Source organism: Momordica charantia (assembly GCF_013281855.1).
Source record: "Momordica charantia cultivar OHB3-1 chromosome 4 unlocalized genomic scaffold, Mcharantia_2.0 BLBB01000004.1, whole genome shotgun sequence".
NCBI classification, from domain to species: Eukaryota; Viridiplantae; Streptophyta; class Magnoliopsida; order Cucurbitales; family Cucurbitaceae; genus Momordica; species Momordica charantia.
In genome coordinates this window covers 23923774-23947329 of record NW_028275162.1, presented here as the reverse complement: position 1 = coordinate 23947329, position 23556 = coordinate 23923774, and the positions used below count along the sequence as shown (strand labels likewise).

General features: G+C 29.3%; 1 protein-coding gene and 1 long non-coding RNA gene across 2 annotated transcripts; one reads left to right on the top strand and one right to left on the bottom strand.

Annotated features, from left to right (window-relative positions):
* The first annotated feature begins 4938 nt into the window (after window positions 1-4938).
* On the top strand, window positions 4939-7561 carry SWEET1 (Nodulin MtN3 family protein). The gene is made up of 6 exons (XM_088123296.1): window positions 4939-5097; window positions 5182-5218; window positions 5332-5427; window positions 5505-5784; window positions 6590-6709; window positions 7010-7561. The coding sequence occupies exons 1-6, from the start codon at window positions 5064-5066 to the stop codon at window positions 7193-7195; spliced, it is 753 nt and encodes a 250-aa protein (XP_087979422.1). The 5' UTR covers window positions 4939-5063; the 3' UTR covers window positions 7196-7561.
* Window positions 7562-9953: 2392 nt separating this feature from the next.
* Window positions 9954-11307, bottom strand: LOC148212047 (uncharacterized). The gene is made up of 3 exons (XR_015790468.1): window positions 11150-11307; window positions 10844-10900; window positions 9954-10212 (listed from the first exon to the last, which is right to left on the bottom strand). It is a non-coding gene; the product is annotated as an uncharacterized LOC148212047 (long non-coding RNA).
* Between the last annotated feature and the right edge of the window lie 12249 nt (window positions 11308-23556).

The following is a 23556-nucleotide window of genomic DNA, read 5'->3' as shown; positions in this document are numbered from 1 at the left end:
TCGCCACCCCCAAATTTCAAACCATATATGCTTATTATTATTGTTTTATAGTTTTTATTAATCTCTATATGTGAAAGATTCACCAGTATTAAGTGGCAAGGGTTGATGATTAGCAAAATAATTAAGGTTTGGAGTTTTGAGAACTACTTGTTTAACTAGACGTGTGAGTATGTTTGTTGTCCACTTGTTGTTGACGAAATTAAAGTTCTCTTCCAACAAACTGTTGATGTAATGATCAAATCATATAGATGGTTGATCGAATTTGTAATACAGGTCTTGACTTGGGTTCGTGGAGACTATTGTCACCTCTTTTAATTTAAGCTCTTCTTTTATTGTCCAAAGAGATCCGACTTTTTCTTAATTTTTTCCGTTTTCCTCTACGTGTTCTATTAATAATGTGGTGAAATCAGGTTAATTTTAAACACTCGCCTTTAGAGTTTGAAAATTTTTCGTTTCAAGTGTAGTTTCAATTTGTAGAAGCTAATTTGAGCTTTTAGGTCGAAAATCGCTCACTTTTGAGTATGAATTTTATTTATAAAATTCCACATAATATGTCGTTGGTAGGTATGTATATTTTATATATCAATGATACCTATTAAACTTTTTATAAATAAAAAATAAAAAATATATAAAATGAGAAATATAAAATTTCATTTTTCCAAATAAAATTAAACAACTGTCAAATTTTGGACGCATTGAAAATATAGATCGCATTCAAATATTACTCAAAGTTCTGATCCATAGTATCTAAATCAATTTTATAAAGCCGTTTCTCTCTCTCTCTCTTTGAATCTTCCATAAATTCTGAATAAGTTAAAAGACGAGAAGAAAATGTTGGAAGATAAAATATTCATTGCATCCTCATAAGTTTTTGTGCTTTGATTTATCAACTTCTCAGCTTCAATTTTAGACCAAAAATATAATTAATAATAGATGTTATTTATCTTTAATTATCAATGTTAAAATGGAAAGTAGAATAATGAAATTAATAACTAATCTATCTAATAATTAAAATACAATACATCGATAAATAACACACGATTCTGATTGGACATTCACAACTCATAATAATTTAGCGATAATGTAGATGCTTTTTTAAAATACAATACCTTGATAAATGACACACGACTCTAATTGAATATGTACAATTCATAATATAGAGATAATATAGATGCTTACTTGATTAGTGAATTAATTGATTAAATTTTTAATTTGTACTTATTTTAAAAGATATATGTAAAATAAAAAATAATGAAAAAAGAGCCATGACTAGCATTCAAAGTTCTACGAACTTCATCAATAATCATGGTCGGTTTGTAGATGTAATTTTATAATATTAGCTTATATTCACGGGAGTTTACATAGCTAATATTGATAATTTTTTGTTTCAAAATTTTTAATTTAAAAATAGTAACTAAAACTTGAAAGCAAATAACAATAAAATATATAATTAATAAATAAGATTAATGTGTTATGGAGAGAAATATGTGATTCTCCGTCTCTTTATAAATTTTAGAATCTATCACTCAACTTAAATCTTGAGAAACGAGTAACTTTTTTTATGATCGCTATGGGAAGACAAAGCTAGAACTAACAGGTAAACTACACCACAAGTTCATGGTATGATCGGATCTAGGGCACGACCAGATCTAAAATATGACTAGGAGCCAGTTCCAAAGCAGGATGAGATCCATAGCATGACCAGGCCACGGTCGACCGATCGATCGAGAACTCCGACAATGTTCATCTGATGACCCGAACCTACTTCAACCTTGGTAAAATCCTACTATGGGCTGACGACACCTGAATTTGACATCTATCCCTCAACAAAATGCTCAGGTCAAGAATGGTTCGTTTCCTAAGGACGTCACGGTTGAATATCTATAAATAGAAGAGCAAACTAAATCCTAAAGGTATGCAAGATATACATGACTCTTTCTATTCAATTATTCTGATTCTGATTTAAGTATCGGAGCCTGTGTGACTACAGCCACACCGGTATTCAGTATTGTTTGGTTTTGAAAGTTTGACTTTACAGGTTGACGTCCTTTGATTTCATTATTAATAATGGGTGCAAATTTGACGGAATCTTAATAAACGAAATTTCGACATCAATAATAACAATATATGTTTTAAAATTTATTAGATGAATTATTATTTGTTTATTTGAATGATCTCTTTAGTTATAACTTGTGAGATGTGTTACACAAAGGTTTTAGTTAGAGCCTAAACTACGAGAGAAGCACATGTTTATTATAGCATAAATTTCAATAATCCCACCAAGTATGAAAATAATAACAACAATATAATTAAAAATTTTGATTATTGTCTTGTCTTTCTGCCCCCAATTTTACTAACTTATTACAAATTTAGCACGTAAATAGGCGGCGGGCCCCACGTGCACAAATTCCTATGTCTGCCCACGTTACCCCTAGTACTGTCATCTGCAGCTGCGTCACTGGAAAAGGAAATTTCGGTGACGTAAGCGTCTAAAATGATAAAAAAGTTCAAATATATATTTGCAAAAGGACATTTATTAATATATTATTAAGTTTTATTATAGTAATTAATTACCAACAAAATTCTTGCACTGGTTCACATGCAAATAATGTTGCTCTTATATTATTCTTTTGAAATTATTTTAAAATTCTCTGTATTTTAACATATTGTAGGTATTTTCTTGTATTTATTTGTCTCGGTATTAATAAAAAAATTGCCGGAGTAATATTTGCAACATTTCTTATTTTTAATTCCAAATCATTCATTTATTCCTTTCGTCCTAAGTTAAAAAATAATTAGTTTGAAATCTGCACAGTTTAAAATATGAATGTTATTTACAAAAGATGAAAAAAAAAATGAAGACAGATACTTTGGATATAAATAAAATTCGAAGTAACTCAAATCAAAATTTTACGTGATACTTTTAAAATTGTTTTAGCTAATTTAACAAATAAAAAAAGGAAAAAAAAAGCTAAATATGATTTTGAAGAACATGACGGTTATTGATGTCCTCTTAATTGCCCTCTATTGAAAATTTTGAATACTTGCACCTTGAATATTGTTCTACTCACCGTTAAATATTTGTCAAATCGTTACTATTTAAAAATAAATAAATAAATATATATATATATATATATATATATATATATTTTGCATTTATTGTTGAATAATAAACTATTTTCCTATTAGAAAAGTGTGAAATTATAGATTTTTTAAAAATAATTATGAGTTCTAGTCTAAGTATTTTGAGTGGTTTATTAACCCATTCTTCCCTAATTTTATTTAAATTCCGACAAAATTTTTTAAAACTGTAGTCAAATTTGATAAAACTTTTGGTCTGTATTTTCTTGTTTACAGAAATGAATGTCATTACTACTGCGTTTTATTTTCCAGTAAAAAGTAGTGGGGAAAAACGTATCCTTTGTCCAAGATTTCTAGTGAAAGATCGAAGGAACAAAAAACCAAAAAATAAAACAAACACATTAATAGTTTTAAAAATTTTGTCTATTTAAAAACGTTTCGTACAAAGAAGGAAAAAAAAAACAGAATTGAAACAGAAAAAACAAAAAGCTTAATTAAAATTTAAAAAATCAAAATTTTCTGGTTGATAATGTAATATTAGTTTTTATCATAAATTTCAATTTCATTTAATTATACCTTAAATTTAGATAAATCTTACAATATTTACTTTAAACTTCAAAAAGTATTATAATTTTTACCTTAAGTGTACACCTTTCATCTTATAGACTTTGTTAGAAGAGTTGTTAAAAATATATTTTAATTCTGAGTTGGATGAATTATACAACATATGTATGGTTCATAATTAACAATATTTCACTAAAAATTTCTTAAAAAAAAAAAGAAAAGAAAAGAAGAAAGATTTCATTAGAAAAAAGGATATTAAATGGTGTAAAATTTGAAGTTGATGAGTTTTGATAGTTTTTTTCTTTTTTAGTGAACGTTTTGACAGTGAAGGTTTTTTTTAGTCATTCAATAGTGCAAAATTTTATTTCCATTTAGACCAATGAAGTTTTAGGGATTGTTATCTTGTTTTTCTAAAATGCATCTTTGTACATGTATTTTAATTCAGCTTTGGTTTATTTTGGCCCTACTACTTTTAAAATATTTATTTTGATTATTGTATTTTGAACGTTAGTTCATTTTAATTATCGTACTTAATTATATGTCAATTACTGTTCTGCTCGCTTTGGTCAAAAGTGACAATTTTGGTCTTTTAATCTCATTCTTTCTATTACAACATCAACATCACACTACATTTAATATAATTTTTAAAATGTGACTTTATGTCATGTATAAAATATCACTTTTTAAAATTATAGGACGAAAATGAACATTTTGGAAGCATAAAAACTAAAATAAATCATGGTTGAAAGTACAATACCAAAATGAATATTTTGAAAAATAAAATGATATGAATTGAAGTTTATAATATAAGAACCAAAATAGTATTTTAAGCTAATTAAGAGTTAGGAGAGAATTAACACAAATCAATTATAGGGATACAAATTGTAAATACCTACTTAAATGGACCAATGAGATTGAGAAGGTAGGGCATGTAAAGATGATGAAAATAAACCACAGGAAACCAACCAACTATTCAGACGCCCGCCCTCGCTCATCACGTAGCAAGAACAGTAGAACCAACCCAAAATTTCGAAATTAATTTTGGTTTTCTAAGAAGTAATCTCACATTAATTTTGCATAATACTTCCAAGTGTTTCGAATCCACATTGATTGCAGAGCGAATTTTGAGACGGAGAGAGAAGAAATTTGCACGCTGTAGACACACAGCTGGATGTGGATAACAAAAAAAAATTACTCCGAATCTCAAATTGTAAAAACCCAGCGGTTATCTTAATCTTACTCTACCGACTCAGAATTTCATCTCTATCCATCCACTTCTCTCTGTCTCTGTATATATAAACCTTCGCTTCTCCTCCTCTGCGGTGCCCTTCTGATTCCGCTGTTTCTCTTCGTCTGGAAGAGAAAATACTCTAATTGTTTTGTTTCTACTTCTGATTTTGATCCAGAGAAAAAAGAAAATGGATGTTCTGCACTTCTTGTTCGGCGTTCTTGGTCAGTTCAAGTTTATGTTAGTTTGAGATGAGATTTGTTTCTGTTTACAAATAAGTGTTCATTTCTTTGTTTTTCTTCTTGCAGGAAATGCGACTGCTCTGTTTCTGTTCTTGTCGCCAATGTATGAACAAGAATCCTCCCTCTCTCTCTGTTTTTGTTTCTTCTTGCATGTTCTTGCCGGCGATTTCTTCCTCCAATTCGACTGAGGCTTTGATTCTGTTTTAAATTTTTCAGAATTACTTTCAAGAGAATCGTAAAGTGCAAATCGACGGAGCAATTCTCCGGCATTCCCTACGTCATGACGATGCTCAATTGCCTTCTCTCTGCTTGGTACGATTTCAAAATCCGAAATCCGAAATCCAAAATCACTCTCTGTTTTTGATTTTTTGTTTGTGTTTTTTGAAAAGGTATGGTCTGCCATTTGTGTCCCCACACAACCTATTGGTATCGACGATCAACGGGACAGGGGCGGCGATTGAGATCATCTACGTGTTGATCTTCCTGATCTACGCGCCGAAGAAGGAAAAGGCGAAAATCGGCGGGCTGTTTACATGTGCGATGGCCGCCTTCGCCGCCGTGGCGCTGGTCTCGCTCTTCGCATTGCACGGCCAAAACAGAAAGCTCTTCTGCGGCCTTGCTGCTACCATTTTCTCCATCCTCATGTATGGCTCGCCGCTCTCCATAATGGTAAGTAAAATCAAATCTCAAACAACAACACACTTTTCAATTTTTATTGCCCTAAATACCACAAAAAAAAATCTTTATGGGTCCAATTGGATTTTGCTTTCTTCTTCCTCTGCTTTTATTTTTACAGTAAGTAATTAATGAATGACTGATAAGTGATAACTGATAAACTAGTTTTTTTTTTTTTTTTCTTTTCCCGCTTTATCCATCTTCTTTTCGCTTCTCGTGAAGTTGGTCATCAATGCTGGCTTTCTGTGGTAGGTAGGTAGCACAACCCTGCTAGGGTAAAAAATTTATTATTTTTTCTTTTTCAATTTCTGGTTCCGAGGTGTCGTTTTTGAACAAGCAAAATGATATCATCGCTTTTCACTGTCTGAAGTATTTTCACCCACGCTATTGCCAATTTTGGAAATATTTTTGACTTGGAAAAGTTTTATTTCGGAAGCTTTTCATTGTCCTTATCAAATCACCTCTAGGTTTAATAAATCGAAAGAAAATAAAATTAGGTTGATCTTGTACCGCACCTAAATTTTACTCGGCAACATAAATTTAATATATATTTAGTTATTACATATATTTGACTTTTCCCATCATGGGTTCGAGTTTAATTGATTATATACTTAAAAATACATATATATTTATGTATGACATAAGTTTTTGTTTTTGGTTCTTTTTGTTAAGCATAGCCACATTTTGAAATAAATAAATAAAAAAAACTGAAAAATAAGATGACTATGGTTAAAATTTTGAAAAATTTGAATCTAGAAAAAGCAATGAAGTTTGAATTAGTGTGGCGTTACTACTGCAGAGAACAGTGATAAAGACGAAGAGTGTAGAGTTCATGCCATTTTTCCTGTCGCTGTTCGTGTTCTTGTGTGGCACTTCGTGGTTCATATACGGCCTTCTGGGCCGCGACCCTTTCGTTGCTGTAAGTACTAATTTTGGCTGTTTTCCTCACTTCCAACTCCCAATTTTGGCTTTTGCTTGGTTTCCATGCCACTCCCCCGCTTGCAATTTTTCCTGCACCACCACCACACACTCGCCCCCCCTCCCCCTCGAATTTTGTGATACGCACCAACTCCCAAAAACTCATTTTATATCTCCAATAATTAAATTCCCTTTTCTTCATTTAAAAAAAAAAAAAAGTTGTTGATAGTGTTGGCCAATAAATATGCATGCGAGAAGAGGGTGTTTCTATTGGAGGCAATAATTGAGGTTGAACTTGCAGGTGCCGAATGGGTTCGGGTGTGGCCTGGGGGCGCTCCAGCTGATTCTCTACTTCGTGTACCGTGATCGCGGGGCCGCCTCAGAGAAGAAGCCCACGAGCGCTGGGTCCATGGAGATGGGCCTGCCCAAGGCCCAACTAGAGAAGCAGCAGGCCACCGCCAAAGTGGGCCGGGATGATCAAGTCTAGACTAGACACGTGTCCTTACCTTCCTTATGACTTTTTCCTCACCCCCTCGGTGTAAACTGTGGGGGTATTCTCTTCTTGTCTTAAAAGTCTTTTTTAAGTTGTGCTGCTACTGCTGCTGTTGCTGTTACTGCCTGCGTTTTTGTTTTTTTTGTTTTTTGTTTTTACGTTGTCTTGTGGTGTTAAGAATGGACATGACGACATGTCGTTCTGCAAACCTTACGGAAGGATAGGAGAGGAACGATGTGTCTGTCTCGTTGAACCATCTCATGTTTTTGTCTTTGGTAACAGGAAAAAGGAAAAAAAAAAAACAAATTGAATTGCTAATGTATTCCATTTCCAATGCCAAACGTTAGCGATGGTTCGTTATGAGACTCTCTACTTCTTTCCAATCCAAAGCTCTGAAATCCCCTTGTTTAATATACTAACAAAAAAGATAAGAAAAAAAAGAAAAAAAAAGAATTAAAACAGAGATGTCTTGAAACGAATGGGTTAAAATCTCATGATGACTATCTACCATAAAAATTAATAATTTCTATCTATTTTTCGACATCAAATATTGTAGCGTCGGGTGATTGTCCAGATTAGTAGTAAGCAGCCTGGATACTCATGGTATCAAAAAAAAAAAAAAAAAGTCATGGTCTTCATAGATTTTCTTCAAAAGAATAATAGTAGCTTATCTTTTATTTGTTCTTCATGAGCTTCAAGTACAATTCTCACGCACCCAAAAGGTTGTACTAAAAATGTAGGGTGTTAAAAAAAACCCAATAACTCCACAAATCCAACCCAAACTGTAAGAGTTGAGTTGGGTTAGATGAAGCATCGGGTTGGGTTGGGTCTCCAGTTCAACTTTAAAAAAATCGGTCAACCTGAGTTTATGCATATATGTGTATTTTTTAATTATATATATATATATATATATATATATATATATATATATATATACATAATATCTTTATCTTCAATGTCAATCGTCCATTTAGTTTTAATTCTAACCTTCCATTTAAGTTTTTCTATTATCTTCTTCCATTTTGTATCTTAATCTTAGTTGCCTATTTAATTTTAATCCCAATTCCTTGTCGTCGTCGGGATAATTAAAAAAAAAAACAACGCAACAAAACCCAACCCAAAGATGTTGGGTTGGACCATCCAATTCAAACCCGATAGTTCCTATATATGGCCAACTCGAAAATTCGGGTTGGTCCCAAGATCCCACCTAACCCGACCCAACCTAACCCATGAACACCCCTACTAAAAATATGTCTTTTAATTGGTTACTATATTTTTAATTGCTATGCTTTTTAATTTTTTTTTGTGTTGATGTATTTTTAACTTTGTTCATTTTATAACGGTAATCCATATATGTTTAAAAGTTACCATTTTTATCCTTAAATTTTATTTTTAATTTCATTTTTTCCATCACAATTTCAACACGACATTATACTTAATATATTTCTTAAAATGTAACTATTACTTTAAAGAGTTTCCGTTTCATGTAAATTTGTGTTAAAATTTTGAAAATAAAAATTAAAGAGGATGACTTTTAAAAAGTACAGGAACCCAAATAAATATTTTGAAAGTATCAGGATTAAAATAAATAAAAGTTAAAAGTGTAGGGACTAAAATGAACATTTTGGAACTACGATGACATTACCAAAATTAATTTTTAATTTTTATTTTTTTTATAAGGTATGTAATTACTAATTTTATTTTTTTAGCTCCCCTCCTCTCTTTGTTCAAGCACGCCTACCGGTTCGTTGTTTTTTATAATATAAAGAGATAATAATAATTAAAAAAAACCTAAAAGAAAAAAAAATGGATAAAAGTTACCTAATCCTCCAAATATTCGCACACTTATAGTTCTTCCCATTGATATGTGTATGGTTCCATTCTAGATATTGATTAACACAATTAACAACTTTTGATTTTATATTAAAAGGGCATTTGATACAAAAATATCTTTCCATTTTAATTTTCTCAATTTGATATTAACTAATATAATTATCCTCTCGCTCGACGACAAAATGTATCATTTTTTTTAAAATTAAATGACAAAAATGGAGATTTATTGCCCGCAGAGTACAACAATTATTGTTTTGGTTGACAAACGTACAATTGAGAGCGATAACAAAACTAGAAAAGTATTAAATAATTAGATTTTGTTCGTTAATTAACGGCTGTGTAACGAAAGAAACAAATTTAGTAAAAATTTACCATAATTAGTTCGGGATCATGAATCTATCATGGTTCAAAAATAAAAATGTTTCCTTGAGATTGGAAATGAAATTGAACATGTTATAATATAATACCATGAAGTAAGTTATATTGAAAGTCGCATAATGAAATCTACACACTCAAAATGATGACATAATATCATATAAATGCAAATTTTCAAATATACTCCACACTATATTCTTCATCATCATCACTTGAACAAATTATAACCAATATACTATATCAAAAACCAATTGCATCAACAATTTGATGGCTTAAGTAATTATTTTTTTAATTGGTATATTAATTAGTAAAGTTTGGTTGTAGGTAAAACGAAGTTTAAAAGTTAAGATTTAAATGTTTAAATTTTAGGAAAGTTGTTAGTGTTCAACCAGTTAGCACATTTTGGAATTTTTTCTTCTTTTAACTATTTTGTATATAATTATAGAATTAATGTTTGTAAATGAAGCTAAATATTTATTATTAATTTTTTTTGAGTATCATGAAGCTAAATATTTTCTCTCACATAGGAACAAATAAAACGATGTCACGTCAACCAGAAGCATTCTTTATTATAAAAGCACGTGTGCAAGGCACGTGAGAGTACACATATAACTTCATTAAACACACAACAGACAAGAAGGAGAAATAAAATGCTAGCAAACGCCAAAGCAAGTTCGAACTGCCGCCGGCCGGCGGCCACCGCACCGGAATCCCATGTATCAGTTCGGAAGCTTCATCGCCGCCGCGGCCGACGTCCCTTCATCACGATCAGCTTTTCCTTTGGCCCCTCCACTTTCTGCACCCTATACCAAACAAAAACTCATCGTCTAAACAATAATGGCCGTACCCATGTTAATTAAAAGAATATTATCAGAACTTAAGTTTCTCAATTGAGAATAATATGGTGTCAAAAAGAAGAAGAACGTTAAAAGAAAAAATGTACAAACTTAAGCTGCTGGATTATCCATTTTTAGATTTAACATGATATCATTATCATACCATAAATGTATAAGCTTAAAGCTACTAACTTGGGTTAAACTTTGATTCAACTCAAAATAGAGAAGATCTCATGTTCGAACGTGAATTTTTGTTAGCAACATTAACAATGCGAGGGAGGTTATCAATATTCATGGATTTATATTTCAAAACTAACTAAAAATGAGAGGAGTAGTGTAATGTCTATCATGTCCCTTCAAGACTGTAGTTTTTTCGCTGTTCAATCTTCGTCAGATCCCATTTTGGATCGGATGCTGATTTGGATTCTGATATCATATTAATATTTATAATATCTATCTCAAAATCAATTGACAATAACAGGAGTAATTCATTCAATATGTATATGAGAGGTGAAAAACACTGAAGATGATGATAAAATAAAAAGGGGTTATTAATATATAAATATAGATATAATTTGATTAATGATTTGATCTTTACGTTGGTTCCGGGGAATGCGACGCGGTGCTTCTCCATGGCCTGCATGGATGCCACTGCCTGTAAAGTGTAAGAGAAAAAAGGAAATTAGAACAATAAAACAACATGTAAAATATTTGGTTCGACAAAACCGTATCTTCACCTCGTTAAAAAATTGACAATTCATTAATTTTGATAGAAGTCTCTCCTTTTAACTATGTTGTTCACGAAGACCAGATTGCTCCGAGGAGCCGAGTCGTATTTTTCCAAACGATAATATATTTGTATTGAATGAATAAATGAAAAATAGTTAATAATAGGGTAGGGTACCCTGGCGTAGTCGCATTGCTCCTTGGTAAGAGTCCTGGGCTCGGAAGTCAAGGAGAGAGTCCTTTCAAGCTTGGAAGGGCGGTTGTTAGCTGCCATTGATCGGTGGAGGTGGCCGGAAACAGACACGGACGGCGGAGGAGAAAAGTATTTGATTTGATGGTGTGAGATATGGGAGTGGGTGTATTATTATATATATAGTGGAGCCTTGAGGGGGTGGGAAGAGAAATGGTCGATGCCAGTGAAGCAAAGAGGGACGTGGCAGGCATGAGGAGAGTGCAGAAAAAGTTGCACATATGCCACCACCCTTTCTTTAGTTTTTACTGTCTCTAATGCAACCGTTTCTCTCCACTACTGCTATTTCATTATGGCGTTTCTTTTTTCTTCTCTTTTAACTTGTTCATTTCTTTATTTTCTTCCTTCTGCTTGTTTCATTAATTGCAATGCCTTTGACCACTCTGCACTTGCTACTACTTCTTCTCTTGGTTTTGTATTTTTTGCAGAGCTTTGGAAATTAAACGGTTGTTGGCCCCTCTCTCTCTCTCTCCCTCGTAAATATATATGAAACCCTTCACCCTCTCTCTCTCTTTACTGCCCTCTTACCTACAAATTAATTCCAATTACCCCAATTGTTTTAAGTTTATACGTACCCATTGGTTAAATATAATACACTCTCAGGGTTGTAAGGGATATGGTAATTGAGGCATATTTATGATCTTTACCTGTTCTAAACGGGAGAGTTTTGGGCATAGGTTGTGTGTTGGAAGCAACAATGATCCTCTGCCACGAAAGAGCTGAGGAACCATTACCAACTAGGACAAAAAGTACTATAATAACACCAAAAAAAATTACCAAACGTAATCTCAATTGGACTTTGCCAGCTCGGACCTTGGTAAAGGACGAGATTAAGAAATATGCGGAGGGTTTAGTAACCATTGTTGCATATATCAGGCCGGAAATCGTGCAGCTAAGAAAGTGACAGGTGGGTGGAACCCCACCCGCCTACGCCTATAAATATAGAGAGACCTACTTCATACACAAGAATGCAATTTTGATTTTTTATCATGAGATAAAATATTTTAGATTATTACTGATTTAAACATAAGAGTTTTTTCTCTTGATATTTGTACATATTTCCATGTAGAGTTGTATCAACTTTTGGCATGTGCTCCTCGAGTGATTCGATAGGAAAAGTTTGACTGGCAATATTTTATCTAATTTCCAAGTTTAATTTTTGAATATTGGATATATACCACCAACCTTAAATAATTTCCCACTATTTATTCAAGCCCCTTATATAGTTTTATTTTGATTTAAAAACATGCATGCGCAACTCCAACCCTAAACATCCCCTAAAGGGCGAGATTAAGGTGATGATGTTTTAATAGTTTTCATATTATATATACATCAAGGGAGGGACTTAGTCAGCTTTATTAGTCTTTATATGACATTTTAATCTTTAAACTTTGTTTTATTTCATAAAAATTAAAATAAATATTGCTATTAATTCAAATTTGTTTGAAAACTCGTGACCTAACATATAACTAAAATAAAAATTTTGTGTAAATGGACAAAACACAATAGTAAAGACTTTTTTTTCGAAGGTTCAAATATCAACCTTTCATATTAAATCAATAAATAATGACAATTTTTGTAGTAATTGCGGCGACAAGATTGCAAAAGTTAGAGGTGTAGTTTATACCCAAGAAAGGTGTGGGTTTCTTTAATACGGGCCTTTGAGGAGAGTAAAACGTCATGCAATTCACTTGGGCTGTGTAGCCCACTTTGCTATTGGGCCAATAGATAGTCCCATTTTGGGCCTTTCATGTCAATTTCAATGTAAGCATAAAATCGCAGGAGAAGATGAATTTCAACAATATAAAACCTATTTAATGTTGACATATCAAATTCGAGAAGATGCTTTTTGAAGAATATTTTCAAAATACAGTTTGATTATATAAAAAAAAATTAGTAATTTTAATGTTTGTGCATCTAACATGCCAATAAATTTCTTTTGTCTTTGAAATAATAATTTTCTACCACGTTTCAAAATATCATAGACTTTTCCGATTAAGAATGGAAAAATTGGCTCCATTTTTTATAATCATTAAATTGAATTGAAGGGTGTATTTTTATTTATTTATTTTTTCCCTTTTTCTCTTTACTGAAAAAGCAGAAAGACCAACAGAAATGGAAGGAGGAAGGAGGGAGGAGGGAGAGTTGAGACAACATACAAAAATATTGAATTCGTTAAAATGTGAATAGAAAAGGGGTTGACCTTTTTCTTTCCCTCTCATAATTTTAATACGCCATATAATTTTGAGAATTTTAATTTTTTTCGGTACACCACGTCAGTGAGATTCGAACTCATGACCTTTTAGTCATAATCAAGTGTTAATTTTCATTGAGCTAAGCTCGTGAGAATTTTAAATAAACAAAATAAATCAATTTATAACATTTTTTTACACTCTTGTTTTAGTAATGGTTAAATTATATATTTTATGTATAGCAAAATATGTAGAATGGTTTCTATTTTTGGAAAGAATTCTCAATTTCATCACATTTTTTAGAATTATCAAATTCTTAATAGGTCATCTTGTAAAAAAAAAATGTTAAAATTGGTTAACAAAATGTCTAATGATCATTGAGATAATGTTAACAATACAGAGACATAAATATGCCCCGACAAATAAAATTTAACTTGCTGATAAGCAAATCTAACCCACTTTCAACAAAATTAATTCTTTTTCAAAACGGAAGGTAAATGTGATAAAATATGTTAATAAAACAATAATCTAGTGACATATTAACTTTTTTTATTAACAAAATTTAATAGTTTTTTTAAGACCCAATTTAAAATTATTTTAGTAGTGTTTTTTAAAAAAATTTGAAACCACTTGGTATGTGCAGCAAAAAGAAGAACTAAATATGAAATTGTTTTTTTATGAAGTATGCAAATTATTAACTAAATAAATGCTTTTTGATATTATAATTTTTTTTATAGACATATTATAAAATTTGTTAAATAACCATACTTTGACCTTAATTTTAATTTATTCCTTTAAAAGTGTTAGTTTGATCTTATGGCTGGGTTAAATTCCACGAACCATCCATATACCTTTTTTTTTTCTGCCCAGAATATCATCTCTCTCTCTGTTTTTTTTGTTAATTCAATTTTAAACCTTAATATAATTTGTCAAATAAAAAATATGTTTCATTGCCTATAATCAATCATGATCAAACTATAATGACCAAATTAGTAATTTAACCAATAAATTACATATATAATAATTTTGATTTGATTATTAGTGATTTGATACGGCTATCATTTAATATATTCCCATCTTATATCTTGTTTGATTATTGTTATAAAAAAAATCTGTTGATTGGTTGTTATAAAATGAAGAAGATGAAAAATTGTCATGACAACGTTACCCCTTCTTTCCATGGAACTAATTTTAAAGATCTGGATTCATTTAAAACATTTTTAAATTTTAAATTATATTTTTTTTCCAGAGAAAAGGACGTTTCAATTGACTCGAGGTCTTTTCCTCAATTAAATAAATGCATATATTTCTCTTCCGTTTAAATTACATTTTTGTCCTTGAACTTTTAAGATGATTCTATGTTTTTCACAGAATTTTAAAAATTTCTATTTAATTTTTCAAACTTTCAAATTTATTCTATTTTCATACACGAATTTTCAAAATATTTATTTTAATCCATAAACTTATTGTAAAAATTAATAATATGATTTCGAATATATGTATTAATATATTAATGTGTCTATGTATTAAAATTTTAAAATCATGTAAATGAATTGAAGTGAATATCGAGGGAGCGAATATTAATAGACAGAATAATAATTTTCTTAAAGGTCATGTACTAAAATAACCCTCCTACAAATTAAAAAATCAATATAGTTATTTTCTAAAATTTCATAAAATATAATAGACGGTTTTATTATTTTTTGAACTACCTAAAAGTATAGCCAATGAGATTTAAACTTTTTTTTAAGGAAAAAAGTCAATAATTTCGTCCCCGTTAAAAGTGCAGTGTGGCATATGAAAATTGAGGATGGGAAGCAATGCAATATGAACCGGACAAATATCTAAGCATCCATATACTATAATATGCTCATTTTATGGCCAAAACGAGCATAGCTCAGCGGTAATTGGCATATACCTCCAACCAAGTGATTGTGAGTTCGAATCCCCTCCCCAACATGTAGTATTAAAAAAAAAAAAAATATATATATATATATATATATATGCTCACTTTATGATTAATAAATTAATAATAAAAAAAAGAGTTAGTAATGGCTAAAACAAACATAAGCGGGATTTCCCTACTCCTAAGAAATATATAAATAATTAAGGGTAAATTATAAATTCACACATTTCTATTTTATTTTACTTCCTCTTGAAAAAAGTTATTTTGATAATAAATCATAGCCGGAAACAGCTTTTTTCCATTTTAATTACGTTATTTATTTATTTATTTTTATCTAAATACTCTGGTGTGATCTATACCCATCTTCTACTTTTGTTTATTTTGATATTTATATTTTTAAAATGTTGATTTTTTCTCAATATTTTTAATTTTTATTTATTTTTCTTTGTCATTGTACTTTAAAGACTATTTTGGTTCATTAATTTTCATTTTTGTCTCATTTATTTCATCAAAATTTTAGTATGACACTTTATTCACTGAATTTTTTAAAATGTGGCTATAAATTTGTATTAAAGGATTTTTATTGTGTATTAATTTAAATTTTGTGTTAAAATTTTACAATTAGAATCAAAAGTACAATAAAAATAAACAAAACGAATATTTTGAAACCATCATGGGTAGCTCATTGTTAAAAAGGACTAGGGTCAATCGATAGAGAATGAGTTTAAACCTAATACTACTTTAAGAATTAGACAATTGTCGTGTGAGATTAGTAGAGGTGCGTACAGACTGGTTCCAACATTCGCAGATATAAAAAAAAACAAATATTTTGAAAATATATGGAATAAAATTTTCAGTTAAATGAATGAAAGTTAAAATAAATCAAAATTGATATTTTAAAAGTATAGAAAGGAAAATAATATTTAAACTTTTTTTCTCACTTTGAGAAACCTAAAATCTTGGCGACACCCAACTCAACCATATGTTAATGTCTAGTTCATAATTGCCCACAAATTGTTCTATCACTTAAATGAGTTTATTTATTTGTTTTTCGTGAAAAAAATGAAACAGTGATTTATTTGTACTAAAAAAAAGATATTTATTTATTTATTACTTATAGGTTTTTTAGATCAATTATTTATGCAGAGTTCGAATCCTTATCTATAACAATTTTTACTGCATTTAAACCAGCGACATTCATATTTTCAGTTATTTTTTTTCCCTTTTCTAAACAAACCTCTGGTTAAAGTAGTTTTTTTTTTATTTAATTTAAGATTTATGGTTAAGCTATAAGCATTTTTGTATTCCGACAATAATGTTTTTGTGGAATTATTTTTTGTTTTTCTTTTTTATAACTTTGATGTAATGCTTGGATGTTTTCAGCTAGGGTTCGAGTTTTTAAGGTCACGTTTACTTAACCGCAATCGTAATAGAAAGCAATTATAATGAAATCAATCAGAATTGTAATGTTATTCCATTGATGTTGTTTATTAGAAATTTTCTGGAAACGTAATCAGATTTCCTTTAATGTTGTTTACTAAAACTGTCTGGAATCGAAATCGAAATCGGAATCAAATATATGACCATTACTAATATATCATTTTCTCGTTTTTAACCAATTACAAATATATTATTGTGCTAATCTTTTTTAAATTAATAAATTTTAATTTTATTTGATAGTAAATATTTCTTATTATAACAATTTATCTAATATTAATACCTAATGAATAGTTAAAATAAAATTACATCAATTTTTATTAGAACAACCAAACTTTAATAAAACATATTATTAAGTTTTATTATTCTAATATTTAAAAGTAATAATATCTATTAAAAAAATTTATTCATATTAATATTATATAATAAAATCACATCAACTAATAAAAATTGGACTATAAATGGAAAAGAAAAGTAATACATTAATTATAATATATATGTGAGATCCACAAAATAAAGGATGAGAATGAGATTGATGGTGGTGTAGGGATTAATAAAAAATCTTTCCAATATTGGAAGGGAGACCGGAGGTAATATTTATGAAGTTACATGCTACTAAATTTAGATTTGATATCCTTGTGTGTTTGAATTCGGTCGAGCAAAACTTTCTTACCACCACCGAGAGAATTTTATGGATCTATCCGTTTGAAAAAGTATTAATCTTGCCCTATATCTTCACTCAAATTTAAGTTTCCATTAAAGGAATTGAAAATTACAATTAAAACTAATTTACCGAATTAAATGTAAACATACAAATTAAATAAGAAGAAAAAACTCCCTTAGAAATAATACAAAATCTACAAAATAAAACAATTAATACTTCACATAGCAAGATGATATCATACTTCATAATAAAATAAATAAAACGTGTACTCTCTCACCGACATCCATTGAAAACAACAACAATAATAATAAAAGTTCAACGGTATGACATTATTTTCATGCTCTCTAACAAAATATGTGTTGGAAAAAAAGAGTATGAAAAAGGAAAAAGAGAAAATAAAAATTTATGAAACTTATTAGGGTGATATTCGATGAAAAGCCATATTGGCAAACAGTAGAAATGCCCCTATATAATATATAGAAAAATATATTTTCTTACCTTCAAGTTTATTTACCGGGGATCGAAATAAAAATAAATCTGAATCAAATCAATGCAACTGTTTGATGGTGTTTATAAAAAATTTTATAGAATGGAAATCAAAATTGCTTAGATGTTGTCTACTAAAACTGTCTGGAATAGAAATTGAAATCGGATCGGATATATAACAATTACTAGTATACAATTTTTTTCTAACTAATTACAAATGTACTATTTTTTAAAATTAAAATTGTAAATATTTTTTATTATAACAATTCATTTAATATTAATAAATAATGAATAATCAAAATAAAATTTCATCCATTAATTTTTAATTAGAGCAACTATCATTTCATATAAAATATCATTAAATTTTATTACTCTAATATTTAATAATATTGAGTTACATTTTAAAAAAATTATTGATTTTAATTAATAATAACAAAGCAAACTAAAAAATAAAAAATATATAAATTTAAATTTATAATATTTTATAATAAAATCACATCAGCTAATAAAAGTGGTATAATTTTTTATTAGAAGAAAAATTATTAATATCACAGAAGCATATCCAGAAGTCGATACCAAACAACGGTAGAGAAAGACTCCGCTAATAGAAAAGCATATTTGCCAATGATAACGACAGTAGTATCGATAACACCAATTACATCCCTTCAAATTAGCTAAGGGGAGCCATCATCAGGACCAATGATCCAATCCCGTACCGAGACGTCCTTATGATGATGGGCGTGATCCATAGCCGATGTTGGCTAGAGGCAGTCTCCATTTTTACTATGGAATACCAATTCAACGTTAAATGAAAAAATAATAATAAAAGTATAAAACAATTAATTAAAAAATTATGGATTTCAGAAATAGAAGAAATAATAAAGTAATTGAAATAAATGTGTGAAGCGCGTAGAATAAAGTACGAAAATAATAAGATTGATGAGAGTGCCAGAGATATATGATAAAAGAAATGACCTCTCTCGTAAAAGAAATTTCCAAATTTGAGTTGTGTCTCGCTCTTTTCATTCCCTCATGTATGTTTACTTCTACGAAATGAGATTTTTTTAATGAAGAATTAATATATATATGTATGGGTTTTTTTAACGAAGAATTAATAATAATCTGACGTGGCAGGGGATGGGCGCCGTCCTGGCGAGGGTATAAATGTAAAAGTGAAAATTATGTTGAGATATGGGGGTTGGATGTGTGCGCTATATTATTCATCATTGGAAATGATTCATTGCCTATGCCACTGCCAGTATTATCCACCTCCGTCACTCCCTTTGTCGTTATTTTCTTTTACAACTGATACTAAAATTACTTTTTTCATTGCTTTTAAATTATTTTTCTTTCAATTAATTATGTTTGGTAAATTTAAAATTCTAATAATTGGATGGTAATTTTTTGGTAGGTGATCGATCATAAGGATGGATTTTGATTCTGGGGGGTTTTTGGTTGCAGGCGGCGGAGTTGTATTGGAATCCCACGGCTGTGGTGGCGGTGTTGTTGAAGTAATTGTGAATAACTTGAAAATTTTCAATGTTTGAATAATTGTGAATAACGACATTAATAAAGATTTTTTTTTCTTTTTCTATTTTTACCCCAATTTCATTTCCCTTTCAAACTCTTACTTTAAATTTAAATTAGATAATTGTGTACTTATCCGAACAAAGTTTTCTGGGGAGATAGTAGAGGTTAAGAAAAAGTAGAAGGAGATCATGAGAGAGAGTAAAAACTAGATTTAATTTTATAACTTATAAAAGTTAAAAAGGATTTAATTTTTAAAATTAAAAGTTTAGGTATGCAATTTTTTCCATTTACGAAAGTTTTAGGGTCTAATTTGTACGTTACTAAAAGTTTAAGGATTCACTATGGAAAGTTTTTAGGTACAATTGTAATAATCATCATACTTTAGAGTGGGGTTGATGCAATTTACCCAAAAAAATGATAAATAAATAAATAAATATTTATAAAAAATAAAATCAATTGTAGTGATATTAATTATAATCTTTTTATCACAATGTTGAGTAAATACTTAAATAATTGTTTAATTAAATAAATTCTCATAATTTTTTTTTGTACATGTTCAGGCGGGGATTCGAACTCACAACCTCTTAATTGGAGGCATATGCCAATTATTGCTGAACTATGCTTGCTTTGGCAGTAAATTCTCAAATTTAATATCTCTTTTAAGAATTTGATATTTTTAAAATTACTTTTAAAACCAAACATTAAGAATTCAAAATCACTCCTAATTATATAAAAATTACTTCAAACCAAATATAAAATAACTTGTATTTTATCTCAAGAAAAAAAAAACTTGTATTTAAATTACTTTTGTAAATTCAATGGTAAACAAACCTATTTTTTTTTAAATCACTCATTATACCATCGGTTCTAAACATACACTAAATCTTAGTTTATGATACATAATTTAAGTTTTAATAGTGTGTGAAAACGAAATACACTGTGAAAGGTGAGCATAACATCTGAAACAAAAACACTGATATTTAAGTTATTTTTTTTTTCTCCTCTCTAATGACAGTAAAATCTTAAAGTGTGCCAACCTTCTATGATTATTTTGCATGTCATTTATGTTTCATGTTATGATGAAGGAGGGCATTTAATTTATTTATATTTCTAACAATTCTATTACGTAAACGCAACCAATAACTTTTTTATTTTATCTTTTATCGTTTCTTCATTTCTTTTTCCTTTTTCGGCATTCCAACCTCGTAAAGAGAGGAAGTTGAAGGAAAAAAAAAATTAGAAAAATAGAAGTTTCCACGAATAGGTTTTGTGTGTAAAAGGGAGATTTTGTCCCTCTCCTTGCCTCGTAAGTGAGATTATAGATGATATTTAATTTTTAATTTGTTGGAAGTGATAAAAGCTAGAGAAAAATTAAATAAGGACAAAAGTAATAAGAATGTGAAAATAGTTCCATATGGATTAAAAATGGAAAATGTTTATGGTATAAAAGGATAAGGTTTCTATTGATATGCGATTTTTTAAGGGGAGTAACAAATAAAATTACATGAGTGTTAGTATCATATCATTCCATAATTAACAATATTTGTTATTTTAGTAAATATTTTTGAAAATTAATTGAAGTTCTATGTAATAAAGATATTTAGGAAATTAAATATAGGGAATAAATGGGCCAAGTGAAATTTTCCGTGCCATCAAAACTATCATCCAAATGTATTGCCTCAAGAGATTAAAAGACATATTCGCCAATTATAATATTGAAATTGGTGCGATGTGGCTTATGCTAATGGATTTACTAATCAGGACGCGTTGTCTAAGCTAAATAATAGAGTAGGATTCGAACGTAAGATCTCATAGTAGATGATACCATAAAGGCCATTTCCCTGCCATTGAACAATCTCTTGAGAGACTTTTGTTATGAAAATTTTAGACAAAAAAAAAAAAAAAAAAACTAAAACTCCCATTCTCATCTCAAACGTCTATTTTATTTTGTTTTGGAGTCTAAATTTAAAAATATGATGCTTACCCTCCTCACATTATACTAATAAAACATATTTTAATTTTTACCGATCATACTTATTTTATATTGTTGTCCCATAAGAAAGGAAATAAATTATTTTAGTTGTTCCCGTTATTTCAAAATCGTACATGAAAAGTTTTCAAAAAAAAAAAAAAAAGAACACTGCTAGAATAGAAGTATATCGGCCCCACCCCATTTTTTCTTCTTCCCCCTCCATCTTAAAAAAAATAAATCAAAGACCTAGAAAAAGAAAAATCGTATGACAAATTTAAATCGAGAAATTAGTTATTATATTTATAAAATCCCTAACTAAACAGAAATTTAAATGTGGACGTTTGACTGGTCGAGTGAATATAATTAATTACTTCGAAAACAATAACATTTGCCATAAATAAGTGATACCTAATTTATTATTTGAATGATAGGTGTTTGTTTATTTTATTATATATTTTTAGTAGAACAAATTGAAATATAGATATTTGAAATTCTAGAAATAGTAGATGTCAATTACTGGTACACTATATTGTGTTGGCAGATGTTTATTTATTAAAATGATGAATGGTTAATTTCAAACTGTTATTCATGAATTATATAATTTAAAAGGAGTACACATCAAATTAATATTTACTATAAAAGTATTTAAAATATGGATCCGTGTGAGGATCAATCAATCTTGTCTTCACCGCTATCAAATATTTGATAATTAGAAGAGATAAAAGGAAAAAAACATAAACTTTTTTTAAAAAATGACAAGTTAAAGATTTGTTCCTTACCCATAAAAAACTAAGTATTTTTCTTAAAATATAATTAAATTCTAATGATCAAATTAATTTTCTCAATAACTTGTTTCAAGAGAGAGAAGTAACAATAATAAATTGACAGCATATTGTCGAGAATAAAATTTAACGTTTTTTTAATAATAAGAATCATATTTAACTTGGACGCAAATAAAGATATATATTATGAAATAATACGGCAACAAAATTAATAATTAAAAAAAATTATGCTGGTGTCTTTGGTGCATTTTTAATTTAGTCCATATTGTTTTAATATTTTTCAATCATATTGAAGGTTAATATTAACCAAAATACGATGCTCAATCAGATGGTACAAATTCAAAATAAAAATAAGGCTACATTCAAAATTTATGTTTAGATTAGAGTTAGAGGACAAATTAGAAAGATTATTCTCTTGAGTGACATCATTCAACTCACTGAGTATCAGGTAAGAATAATATTAAGGGCTGATACGTTAGAAGGTAATCATTCCGACCACCGTTAACAACGGCTTATTTTTCCGAACAAAAATAAAAGATGTATATTCTCTCTCCTCTTTATACCATCATTTTTCTTAATTGTAAAACAATATAACGGTGGTCAGTAGAAGACATCCATCGACTTTCCTTTTGACTTGTCGATACTTAAATAATGTAAGGTAAACTAATTATCATGTCAAATTTAATATTCACCAATGTAAACACACGTCAAAAATATTAAAACATAAGAACTAAATTGAAATCTTTTAAAAAACTAAATTGCAAAAAACACTCAAATATTAAATTTTATTCCACCCATAATAATTAAGGCATATATCTTCGATTAATATTGTCGAAGTTTCGAATCCTCATTCCCATTTATTATGCACCTCAAAAGTAAAATTTTGGTTTTCTCGTATTTTCGACCTTATTTCATTTTGGTCATTCTACTCCCAAAATACTCATTTTGATTCTTATGGTTCGGAAATATTCATTCTCGTTCCTATAATTTTTGCACTCAAATATTTAATACTAAGGTATTTGATTAATAAGTCGTAAGCTCCAATACCTCAGACATGGTTGAATTGAAAAAATTTTTTTTTTCTTTTTTTTGGCAGGATTTTAGAAATTGAAGACCATAAGTGATGGCAATCTCGTAATTTAGGGGACATAGAAGGTGAGTTATAGGGTCACCGGACCGCAACCTATAATCGTAGCTCACGCGCTGCGTGGGTGGGTAGACTACACACAACACATAACACATAACACATAACACAACACATAACACATAACACATGTTATGTTATGTATGGATCCATGATTTTTACATTATATGCATAACCGATATTTGATAAACAAGAATTAACATTTGACTTCACTTCTCACAG

Excerpts from the sequence above, each read along its gene's own strand:
- SWEET1 (XM_088123296.1), top strand. The coding sequence starts at position 5,064 with ATGGATGTTCTGCACTTCTTGTTCGGCGTTCTTG. Across the intron at positions 5,219-5,331 it reads TTTCTGTTCTTGTCGCCAAT|AATTACTTTCAAGAGAATCG; the intron begins GTATGAACAAGA and ends TAAATTTTTCAG. Across the intron at positions 5,428-5,504 it reads AATTGCCTTCTCTCTGCTTG|GTATGGTCTGCCATTTGTGT; the intron begins GTACGATTTCAA and ends TTTTTTGAAAAG.